Source organism: Lineus longissimus, chromosome 8 (genome assembly GCF_910592395.1).
Source record: "Lineus longissimus chromosome 8, tnLinLong1.2, whole genome shotgun sequence".
NCBI lineage: Eukaryota > Metazoa > Nemertea > Pilidiophora > Heteronemertea > Lineidae > Lineus > Lineus longissimus.
The window spans coordinates 20,851,159-20,863,493 of NC_088315.1; the positions used below are offsets into that span (position 1 = coordinate 20,851,159).

Consider the following 12,335-nt stretch of genomic DNA (forward strand, 5'->3'; position numbering starts at 1 on the left):
AGTCTTACAGCCAAGTCGGTACTTCTATCTTTGATCTTTGCATTTGGCAAAACTCACTTCATTCTAAAAACAGACATGACGAGCATTGGTCACAAGAAAAATTGACTGAAATATTCAAACTTTAAAAAATGAGAAAGTTGTGGGACAATGGCGACCCACTAAGGGTGGCTCCAACCACACTACCAGGAAGCCTATGGTGATGCAAATACCTTTCTAACTTATAACATCCAAAAAAAGGAATCTCCGGCCTGTCACAGTCCGAGCCTTGGGCCTTCTTGTCTTATATTAACTTATTGGGCTGGTAACCTGAATTGAATAAGATAAAAACTCTCAAACAAAGCAGACTGGTAAGTGGTATGGTACCGATGTAGTGGTATGGTATGAGATGGCAATCAGTAGCAGAGATGCTGTCATAGTCAGGCACTCAATCAGAGCTAGAGGCAGACAGCGCAGTAGCCTACCTAACCTGAGGCTGAGACCGAGCGGGCGCGGTTGCATGGATGAAGATTCAAAAGTAGCCTACAATGCCTGGACCGTGGACGGAGGGATTCCACAGCTAGATACCTTGGGTCATCATGCATGCATGTCACAAATAAGGAAGAATTGTACTTTCGAATCAGAACGTATGGGCGAGATGTGACAATCATTGTCAATCATGGCCATGCAATCAAAAATCTCACACCAGGTAGGCGGCAGGCCTTAGTAAGTATTCGGCTATCTCGTATCTGGGGCGTTCTTCACAAAACGACCCATAACATTCATAATGGCAAGGCAAGCATACCTATTTGGCGTCGTACATTATCTGCAAAGAATAGGAAACAGTCCTGTCATATTTTATCACACCTATTGTACAGCGATGCTCAGAAAATTAAAGGAGTTTGTTGTCAAAATTTTTGAAATAATAGCAGACAGCATTTTACGCCCTCTTTCGACTGCAAAATGAAGTTTTCACACCGAATCATCCAGATTGTCAAATACCTGTTTCCTCGATAATTGGTGCTCATTTTCAAATAAATAAGGATAATGTAAGACATTATGGACCATCTAAGCATTAATGGATCAAATAATTAAAAAAGACGCAACAATTCGGTATTACAATATTAAATACGCTCAAAGCGCCATCTTGTGCATTTTTGGTAACTCACACGTTTTATCAAGATTGCTTTTTATGCTCGTTGTTACCGGTATGTTTATTTCTGTGACTACCACAGTGGCGAATAATGTTGGGGTCTTCGGCATGTTCAGCACTGATTGTCCCAGGGAAGTTTTATCTATAAAAGCCCGGCTATAAAACTGACTTGTTGTGCCGCACCCCACATCAGTGGAGACATATCACGCCCAGTACAGATGGCACATGGTACACCCTGTAGCTACGTCTCACACCCTGCAAAGACAAGGCACATCCAGTAGAAGCATGGCACACCCTGTAGAGAAATGGTCCACCCTGTAGAATGGTGCACTTTGTTGGGAGATTACACATCCAGATCAGACAGAGTAAGGGACATGGCACATCCAGCAAAGAATTGGTGCACTCTGTAGCAACAATGCCAATGTGGTGCGCTATGAAGGGATAGGGCACTGCATTTACAAAAGACATGGTGCATCATGTTACTGACACACCCTGCAGATCAAAGCAATGGCATCATTGGGGACAAGGCGCAACAGGTAGCGACATGGAACATCCATTTGAGGGAAGGACCAGGCCAGTCAACTGCCTCATTGGCAGAAGTCGTTTCTGAAGAACATGGTCCTCCCCAGTTGATATCCAACATAGAGCCATGGTTGAAGTTGTGCATGGTTACATTTTTTCAGTTATGTAACTTATTTGCATGAGAATTCACTGCAGGGAAGCCTCCGAGTTTGCCCCATGAATTCTGTGGACACCTCCAGTCACAATTGGCAACTCTGTTCATTATGAGAATGAAGTTCTGACAGAATTCCTTCATTGAATGTGCCAATTGATCCGTGAGACGACTGGAGTTTACACTTGGGGGCAGCAACTAACTTGAGTTGCCCAATGTAATATTTAACCACAGAACTGAAGATACCGGTCCCAACTGCTGGAAGCCAAGAGTGGAGAATGGTGCAATCCCACAATCTACGAAGACCTAGACACTCGTCCAGCAATGGAGGCAACAGATATCAACAGGCAATAGAAGTATCGTTCCAACATGAGCAAATCCTCTGCACGCAACACAACTCAAAGAAAGATGACATGTCAAATGATACAAGGATTTTAATGTAATTATTGAAATGAACATAAATAGACAAGACAATGACAGGAGTGTACAACAACTCGGTTATTTCTACTGACATTGACTTGAGTGCTCAGAAAAGTGTGATATGCAACAAACTATCCCTGGTACATTGTTATCATGAAGATAAAGTGACTGAAATGTCCAAATTTGGTCGTCCGTACATTTCCAGATGTCTACATGCACACAGGTGCATATCTGCGATTGATCTGGAGCTTATTTCAGGCCCGGAGTTACAAATCATGTAGGATTACCAGACTGTTTCATACGCTACCAGGTTCGGATATTACAAGAGAGTTAGCTTGTGCAATGCATACATCTGGGGGATGCCACACTTGTTCCAGGACATGTCAACTACAACAAACACAATACAGATCTACAATTTAACAGGAGCCCAATGCCTCAATGGTTCTGTACAAGGGGATGGGTGAAATAATAGGATGTTTATATACGACAACACAGAGGGTAGGAGTTGCAATGGAGGAGGTTTGATATCCAAAGCATGTTGTTTCAGAATAAAAAGGACACCCCCACTCAAAAACCAACCAAAATATTCTTTTTACAATAACTTTGGAGATGTCAAGCAAACATATTTCTGAATGAGTCAAGATGTTCAATATGTTGCTAGACCGACTCAAACTTGTAACAACTTCATTGCTGTGTGCAGCTAAACAAACATCAAAAACATAAAATCCTCAAATAAATAAAGTCAGCTCTTAAAGAGTCACAAATTTTTCTGATTTTTCCCCAGAGATTTCCAAAGAGCGCTTTCCAAACCTGTTTAAACTTGCACCTTGTCTATCCTTCCAATACATGAGAAGATCACTTGAATCCGATTACTGCAAACTCAAGTGGTTCATATCAAAATCTGTAATTTCAATTCACTCTATCACTCTGATCTGACTTAGTGCCAATATCTTTACCAGAACAGTCCCAGAAATACGAGAACTTTTTTTCTGCAAGATGTGAGGCAGAAGTTGTAATTATTTGGGATGAAATCTGGCCATGTGATACGCAAGTCGTTCCATCGTTTCACACAGTTCTTTGCAGCCTCATCTCTGGGGCACAGTCAAACTTGTCAGTCTCCCAGCAAAACACTCAGTTCATCACGAAATGGGGCCAAAGTTCTTCCTCCACAGGTGGAGACGTAGCTACAGTTCGTTCACTACCGATTATTACAAAACGCCTCCTAGTGGCTGATTTCTGTACATTTTGATGGTCTGTCTACTTCTCCTCACACCATTCGTTTTCTTTCCGAACCTGAAAGATTGAAAGTGAAGACTAAGTCCAATGATATCAGGTGTATATGATCTGGTTGACCAGAAAGTGAAGACTAAGTCCAATGATATCAGGTGTATATGATCTGGTTGACCAGAAAGTGAAGACTAAGTCCAATGATATCAGGTGTATATGATCTGGTTGACCAGAAAGTGAAGACTAAGTCCAATGATATCAGGTGTATATGATCTGGTTGACCAGAAAGTGAAGACTAAGTCCAATGATATCAGGTGTATATGATCTGGTTGACCAGAAAGTGAAGACTAAGTCCAATGATATCAGGTGTATATGATCTGGTTGACCAGAAAGTGAAGACTAAGTCCAATGATATCAGGTGTATATGATCTGGTTGACCAGAAAGTGAAGACTAAGTCCAATGATATCAGGTGTATATGATCTGGTTGACCAGAAAGTGAAGACTAAGTCCAATGATATCAGGTGTATATGATCTGGTTGACCAGAAAGTGAAGACTAAGTCCAATGATATCAGGTGTATATGATCTGGTTGACCGGAAAGCTAGGGGTTCAGGAGTAGCAATGCTGATATTATTCATAATGATGTTTTTAGAATTCCAGGCTGTCATGGTCCGTGCAACAATATTCTGCTAACTAACAAGCAGCATGCAACATCTGTCCGACACTATTCACGGCAGGGGTTTTATTGCAAGGGCTGTCTGAGCTGGCTGTTTGTGCCACCTTGAAGCCTAAATAATCCAATACACCGAGCCACTAGATTACCATGTGTCAGAAAACATCCATAAGTGCTTGGAAAAGGTACTGACCTGTTCTTCTTCACCAGGTGTGAAATCATTCTTGATGTTAAATGTTTTCCTAATTTCCTCAGGTGTCTTGCCCTTGATCATGTTGGCCACAGTCTTACAGGTCACGTCCAGAAGGCCTTTGATATCAAGGTAATTAGCAGCCTGGAAACAAACAATTCGCTATTACCAGAAGGAATTATGATGACTAAACAAAAGGGAATACATTTTGAAAAATAGTGGCCTCATGATTAACAACTAAGAGCAGGTTTAAAGTTCAAATAGAAAGGGACCAGAGGCTAATGGCTTTGGTACCCGGACTCCACGTGTCTCTCACTGTGAACCTCACTGTTTAAGGGTAATGAGTTGAGAGCTGAGCGACTGGGACATCATTTACTCTATAAACAATATCATGCGATTGTAATGCCAGTGCTATTGTAATGCCTAAATGATGATGATGATGATGATGAGTAGAAGGAAAGCGGAGACCCCAATTTATTTACATATTGCAGGTGTGAGAGTAACAGATCAACCATCAATTTGGACTTTGCAACAAGTGTAACATGCATCAAGAATTATATGGACCTAACCAAAATTAGATTCAAATCTGAATATGATTATCGGGAAAACTTACTAGAATTAATTCAAACAGTGTGCCCTGGTCTGTTTTGAGGAAGTCCTGATCCCAAGACATGATATCGTCTGTTCTCTTCTCCTTGTTCTCATCATCTTCTGGTGGTGGTGGATCATCCTTGTGGTAGGTGCAGTACTGGAGCACCTTACGCAGGACGGCCGCATTCACGTTTGGAAGGGGTACAGGGTCATCATCGTTTTCATCCACACCAAGATCTGCATGGAGAACAAAGACACTCTTTCAGTAGGGTACAGGTAAAACTATAGTGGCTGAGGAGCAGCCCACACTTCAAGATGAGGCAACATTTAGCTTTAACCGCCTGGTCTAGACTTACAAGGACCGGCCACTGCGCTGTTGATTCGAAAATCCTGAGCCATGTGATCGAGGTCAAGCACATTCACAGGTCAACTGAACGTCTACCATATCATGACATGCAGGACTACGTGGATATAGTCTGCAAAGATGATACTAATAGGTCAACATTTGTCAATAACATAAAGTCAATGAATGATCTGCTCGGACAACACAAATGTGGTGGAATCATTCATTCATGCATCAAGTACTGCATGTGTACAATGGGTTGTCTCTCTAGAAAGCCTTCATTCCACATTTTGGGTCAATACTTATTGTTGTCAATAGTCAATGTCAACAGCAGTGCAATCTCCCTACAATGTCCATGTAAATGGATTAGTGAATTCCCATTATCTCATAGCATGAAAATACAGTAGAACCTCTCTAAGGACACCCTCGGGACAGACAGTCCTTAACAGCAGGAGGTGTCCTGATTAGAGAGGTCAAATTGAATTGAAACACCCAATTTACCAAAACTAGTGTCCTTTATAGAGAGGTGTACACTAAAGGAGGTTCTACTGTACTTGATTCAACTCCACCTGCGTAGTTAAGGTTGTGCCATTCTGTTGTGGAACAGAGGCAATTTGCAAACAACCTTTCCAATTTAAAAATTGGAACAAGCCTCATCCCAGATTTCGATAGTCATGAATTTGCTCCTACCTTCTAACATGGTTTTGATTGTGACCGACTGCTTGGCAATTTCTACATCCACCTCGAAGATCTCAGAATCTAAACTTTTTAACTTGATGAACGGCATCTGAAAGGAGAGAAGACACAATACAAAACAAAAGCGAATACCAGGTATATCAGTCGGATGAAAGTATGTTCAGCCACAGGAAGTTGTAACTTGTATCGTGGAGGGCTAAACCCCTCCAAGAGGATTTGGGGCCAAAGATCCCTATAAGGTTCCAATAAGGGGCCTTTGGCCCTACATCCTCTTGGAAGGCTTTAGATCAGCCCTACACGGTACAACTTCCTGTGGTTCAGCCCTGTCCGTCCATAACCATCTGTCATGATAAGTTATTGTAGTTATCTTATTCTTAATGTTTCGTGCTGAAGGCTGGTGCCAAATAATGTGACAACACAAAGCACACCACGTAAATTTGTCAGAGGGCAACCTGACAAGTCTAAATTTGGTGGTGAAGACATAATGAAATGTCATGGAATTGGAATGTGCATTGCTTGATGAAAATACACGGCCGAATACACACAATATAATATTTTCAGCCGTGAATCATCGTTCCCTAACAAGACAAACGGTCATTGTTTGGTATAAAATTGGATAAGATTAAAAACTTCAATAACTACTGAATCGTGAGAAATGATACATACCCTGATTTATATTGTGTAAACGGTTGTAAAATCGAGGTAAGAAGAGTCCCAAATAAAAATGTTGGTCTCCAATGGCGTCTAGCGAATGGCCTTGACCTCGGTCAATCCATGAATTGCAGGTCACGTGATCTTTGACGCGGAGGAATAGACCAACACTTCGACCCCAAAAGGGGCGAAGTGCGAGGTAAACTATGTTTACACCGGTTTTTTTTCCTGTTTTCATCATGGCTCAAGCTTAAATGCGTTTGGGCTGGAATTCCTGGCTTTTTTCAGGTATCACATCGAGGCTACATAATGGGCTACCAAGCACCTGGCACTTTTGTCCCTTTTGGGGACGAAGTATTGGTCAATCAAGGGATTGAAAATAACATTGACCCTTGACCTCTGCAGGTGCCCGTCTCCACGCAGTGCGCGAGTTCATGGTGGATGAATGTACTGAAGCCATGTACAGTAGCAAACTCTGTCTGGGGAGTGAGTAGGACCGTAAGGTGCTGCCACCTCTTACAAAATGAACACTTTGAAATTCAATGTTTTGTTATGGTTAAATTTGAAGTAGACTGTTCCTGCCAGGTATTCCTCTGTCCATTTCTACCTATCATTCTTGAGAACTGATCATTAACAGTGATTTCATGTAAGCTTTTATCTGCTGCTGGTGGTATTGATGCCACTGAAGGTTGTTCTTGGAAGAAAGCTTGTCGGCCCTAGCTAGTGCAGCCCCAGTGGAGTGTAGCCTGTACTGTAGGTGTAGGCATGTGCCAAGACCTAGCTGAAAACGTTGTGGTCCGGTCATAACTGTCACCAGGCATAAGCCCTGTGGGTGCTAGTGACAGTTCTACTAGAGTATTCAAAACCCGATCTCAGCCCCTACTTGTAGGTTTTGATCAATAGGCCAAACTACATTTGTTGGAAAAAAAGGGGGCCTAAATGTGGGCCACACCCTTTTGGCCTTGCGTTACAAATCTTGCATGTTTGAGACTTGGGAGCTTGTTAGGCTGGAGCGGTGAAATGCTTGAAGCGTTCCTCACACCCCCAAGGACATCACACTGGGCCTAGTCGGGTGGTGACCAGAGGCTACTCATGCATTCGAGCTTTGTAGTTTAGTAGTGTGCCTGGGTACGGAAAAACCCTGAAGTACAAGACAGCGGGTCACCTCCTGTGGTCCTGTGGCTATGTCGCCTTGAAATGAACGGTGTAGGCCTTTTTGGTGCGAGGGTTTTTGTCTCAAAGGGGAGTATATGATTGCAGGAACCTTCTTTTGTCAAATCAACCCTGTTAAGGACTCCTTGGTTTATGCGTGTTGCTGGCATACATTGATAGTGCAATGAGGTGACTGAGTCATCTTTAATCTCTTGAGGAATGTATTGATCATTTTGTATTGTTCATGTTTTCTGTGGATTATGGGAATTCTAATTGTCCATTTACTCATATTGAAAAACAAAGTCATCAATTGCATTGAAACCTGTGTGCAGTCAGAGTGGTACTTCAAATTTCAGATGGCTAGGAATGCATGATAGGATAGTCTGGCATGCATGCGTGTCCAGTAGTGGAATAGTTTGTAACTTGATTCAGCTCTGTGTGGACTTGGATATCGCATCACATGTTAAGTGGGGGCTATACACCATTTATCCTTTGAACATGTTTATATAATCAATAGTGGTGTACAGTGTCAGTCTCATAATTCATATACAATGCGTCTGGGTCCGATTCTGAATACTCGCGTTATTGCCGTTGGGATTGCAAATACAACACTCCAGTGGTCGTTTATTTGTGTATTATATTCTAGTTTCTTGTTTGTAGTTGTCGCCATATTAAAGGTTTTGTCTTTGGCTGTGGTGTTTTACATCATTATAAAGTTGACGATGGTGGACATTCTCATTTAGACCTCTGATTAGCTGTGCTGTAACGATAGCAACGTGGGATTGTGATTATATTGTAAATTTATTGTTTTGATATTCTGATAGTTATGTACATTTGTATTTGTGTTTCGTGCCTTATATGCAAAGATTGTGTTTTGGCCAATAAATTTCATTTCATTTCAAATTTCATTTCATTTCATATTAACAATAATGTAGAGCTCTTTATGAAACATTTCAGTTTTCAATACAATGTGTGTCAAGTACAGCTGTTGTGTTTAGCACGTTTACATGGATTCTGTTGTGTCTCTTCAGATTCCCAAGATGGATGGTGACCTGCCTCATCAACACTGCGACCAATGCTTCAAGCTCAAGTGCACAGCTCGCTTGTGGCCCCCAGATGGTTGTGCTATGACCGACTGTGAATACGACTGTGGTGCTCGCTTCCATACCTGCAAAAAGAAGGAGCACTCGTTGCTCTGTCGGAATGAACGCGTCAGTTGTTTGAATTGTGAAAACGGGTGTCCGTTAGTGTTTCCAAGATGGCAACTTGGCATTCATCTGCAGACATGTCCAGCGAGTGTGATGGTTTGTACGATGGAGTGGAATAGATGGCCGGTGTATTCCCGAGAGCGCCAGGCCAAGTTGCCGTTCACTCAACATCAGATGCATTTGAGATACGGACAGTTAGATGTAGCGTTGGCTATGAGGGATCAAAGAATGTTGAACGAATCAATGAAAGCACCAAGACACACCCGGCGAACATTACGCAATAATCTCACACGCCGATTCCCTGCAGTTCCTATTGTGTATCATAGAGGGCATACTGCTGAACATGACACAGAAACAGGGACGTCTGCTGAAACGTCACGAACGGTATCTGACGATGAGTGTGATGCACCCTGGGAAAGAGCCAAAATGCCACCGGGTTTGCAAAAAAGTATGTGTCGTAAACTGTATAGTGCCACTAAACAGGCTACTGACAGCCTATCAGACGCATTAGACGCTGCTATTGATGGACCTAGTGATGGCATGTTGTCAAATATTTCTGAAACAAATGATGTTCAAAATGCAGAAAACGGGAATGACCTATTTCAGTATCAAGTCGATGTAGAAGAGGAACAGGAAATAACGGCCGATTCTTATGATGTGAACGGCGATATTACCCATGATTCAAACAGAGTTGATGGTGAAATGATGACAGTCGTGGATGTGGACACACTTGAGAATAGAAACTCCTTGTCAATGAGTCCACTCCCCGTGGATCATAGTCACGCTGCTCAGACAGAACCTGACCATTCTATCGCCCCTCATATCCCAACACCTCCGCATCTTGGCCACTTTCTGAACTACGAACTGCTCGGCCTCGATCTGAACGTGGAATCAATCACACGATACCAAGCCAAACCAAGCTCCATGTACACGTTCCTGTGTCTTCAAGAGTTCCGTCGTGACGAATATCCAAACCATTTCTGTAATGTTCACGGGAGTATTCAATGTGGTCTCAACGGTTGGATGGAACAGCGCTGCCCTCTATCTCAGTATGGCTGCACTCACTCAATCAAGCGTTTCTATCCGAAGCCTGATGGCTGCATCACACACAGCAGTCTCTTAGAAAGCTTTGGTCTGCGAACAAACGTTGCCATGGCAATCAATCAAAGTCATGAACGCTACAAATCTCCAAGTCTAGAGAGCTTTGGATCACGGGAAAGGACTCCTGACATTTTCCATTCTCGGAGCCCTTCAAAGTCAAAAGAATCAACTCCCGAGATCTTTATATCTCAGAAGTACAACGCAGGTGTGATTGTGAACAAGAAGAAGAGCCACGTTGTCTCCCCGAACGACCACAAGTTGTTGACTTCGTCCTTGACCAGTCTTCCATTTGAGGTACTCCGATACATCGGCAGGTAAGTCACTCAAGATCAGCCTTAGATCTCATGTATCATCACCTGTTTTTAAGGCAGCTGTGCAGACGATTAGGAAATGAGACACAATTTGTGTTATGTGATGCCTTGCCTGGAATCTGACATTGAAAGGTGCTCTCTCCATCAGCTTGGTCTCAGATTCCCAGAGTTCCATCAGTATCGTTGCCAGTATGCTGCAGTAGTCATATGAAATTCCTTTAACTGTTTTATTCTCACAGTCTCATCCATGTTTCAGTTTTCTCGACGGCTTCAGCCTCAACAACCTCTCACTGACCTGCCACCTATTGAGAGACGTGTGTAGCAGTATGTTGGAAGAGAGGGGCATCGTGACCCAGCAATGGGAGAGGGTGAAAGAGGAGGGGTGCTCCAAGTGGGTGGTTGGCTTTCAGGTGTGTAAATCTTACTGTATCATTCTCTGTGTGGCTGCTTTTCAATTTTCAAGACTCAACTTCCACACTTGCAATCAGCCAGCAATGTCCCCATTTACTCCTGGGTTGGAAGATGCAAGTAGGGTTAAGTATCTTGCTCAAGGAAACTGTAATGAAACAGTGCTGACCTGTGTGAAATTTGAAAGTAGCTATAAGCTCGGCATTGCGACCACTGAGCCAGTGTTTGGTTGGCTGACTCTAATAACAGGAACTGTTTCGTTTATTCTCTTCCGTTTACATTACAGCGTTGGACATTCAGCGTGTGTTTCTCACCGGTTCACGATTGGGGCTTCACTGACCATGAACCTCTCGGTGAACACCTCAAGACCTGCCAGTTCAACAAACGCAATACAAAAACCGAGCCGTATCAATTTCCCATGGGCTGTGATATTCTCCGAGACGAGATCGTCCAGAAGTTGTACAGGAGTGCTGGGCTGGAATGGGAACCTGAACTAACAGAGGGCAAGGAGGTGGAATCAACATGTTCTCAGTCTGGGTCAGGCGATAGACTGATATGTGTCGCAGCAGAGGACAGAGGCAGTGTGACTCCACCTCCTGATCAGATACAACAGGGTTGTTCCGAGGACGAGCGCAGGAAGACTGCCGATTTGAACCAAGCAATGCCTGTTGATGCTGCTACACTTGTTTCCTGATCTGACCAATAGACTTCAATAAGAGTCACAAATGATCACCATATCCGGCAAGAAATCATTAGAACTATTTGCGTACATCCCTGTTGACCCATTTATGCACTTTGGCACTGAACTGCCCTGGCAAAAATAACTTCACTAAAAACATATCTTCACCAAACAATATGGTAGATAGTTAGCTTGAAATTAAGACGAGGGAGAGACTGAATTATTGTCATGTTCATAAGCATGTTTAGTGTCATTTTGGATATTCTTTTTTAAAGGTTTGTTCTTCTTTTAACGGTAGGACATCAACGGAAAGGAAGCCAACGAACACTTACGTTTTTCATTTGGTCCGATTTGTGATTGATTTGGTGCGAGATTCTGACAAGATAGCTGTTGTGATAGGTCGTATTTATTCTCTGGTATATTTATTAATGTCTCATCTTATCTACATTTTCATTTTGCCAAACTGTTCTCAAGTCATAATAATATGATACGAGTAAACATTTTATAGAATTTAAAAAAACAAACTTGTCTTTCTCCTTTATTTTTGTGCACGTCCTCAACTGCCATCTGAAGACCTGCACTAGATAGCTTGTCCACTGAACAGATGTGTACATAGTCCCAACATGCTGTTCTAAAAGAAAGACGCAAATTTAGGGGAACTTACCTCCATTTGTTGTTCCTTCAGTCTTTGGCCTCCACAGCTTGATTATCATGCTTACATTGTTGGTTCTGTCGTCTGCCTTCAGAGGATCATTGGGACACGACACCTTCACCTGCATTGATCGAGATGTCATCTGGGTGGAACACTGTAAGCTAGGTGGATGGGTCCCAGTGAGGCTATAAACAGATCTGAATGGTGTACTTCTCATCATTTCCGTCGGGA

At 42.7% G+C, this 12,335-nt stretch overlaps 2 protein-coding genes across 4 annotated transcripts; one reads left to right on the forward strand and one right to left on the reverse strand.

Annotated features, from left to right (window-relative positions):
• Positions 1-2,218: 2,218 nt before the first annotated feature.
• Positions 2,219-6,703, reverse strand: LOC135492675 (S-phase kinase-associated protein 1). The gene is made up of 5 exons (XM_064779254.1): positions 6,609-6,703; positions 5,937-6,033; positions 4,926-5,140; positions 4,316-4,456; positions 2,219-3,515 (listed from the first exon to the last, which is right to left on the reverse strand). Exons 2-5 carry the CDS (start codon positions 6,031-6,033, stop codon positions 3,480-3,482), a joined length of 489 nt encoding a protein of 162 aa, XP_064635324.1. The 5' UTR covers positions 6,609-6,703; the 3' UTR covers positions 2,219-3,479.
• A 401-nt stretch (positions 6,704-7,104) lies between these two features.
• On the forward strand, positions 7,105-11,939 carry LOC135492218 (F-box only protein 30-like). 3 transcript variants are annotated; one of them, XM_064778513.1, is made up of 4 exons: positions 7,105-7,178; positions 8,777-10,368; positions 10,622-10,775; positions 11,060-11,939. In XM_064778513.1, exons 1-4 carry the CDS (start codon positions 7,146-7,148, stop codon positions 11,465-11,467), a joined length of 2,187 nt encoding a protein of 728 aa, XP_064634583.1. In that variant the 5' UTR covers positions 7,105-7,145; the 3' UTR covers positions 11,468-11,939. The 3 variants fall into 3 exon arrangements, with proteins under 3 accessions (XP_064634583.1, XP_064634584.1, XP_064634585.1); XM_064778514.1 differs by having other exon boundaries at positions 7,118-7,239; XM_064778515.1 differs by lacking the exon at positions 7,105-7,178 and adding an exon at positions 8,103-8,540.
• Positions 11,940-12,335: the final 396 nt, after the last annotated feature.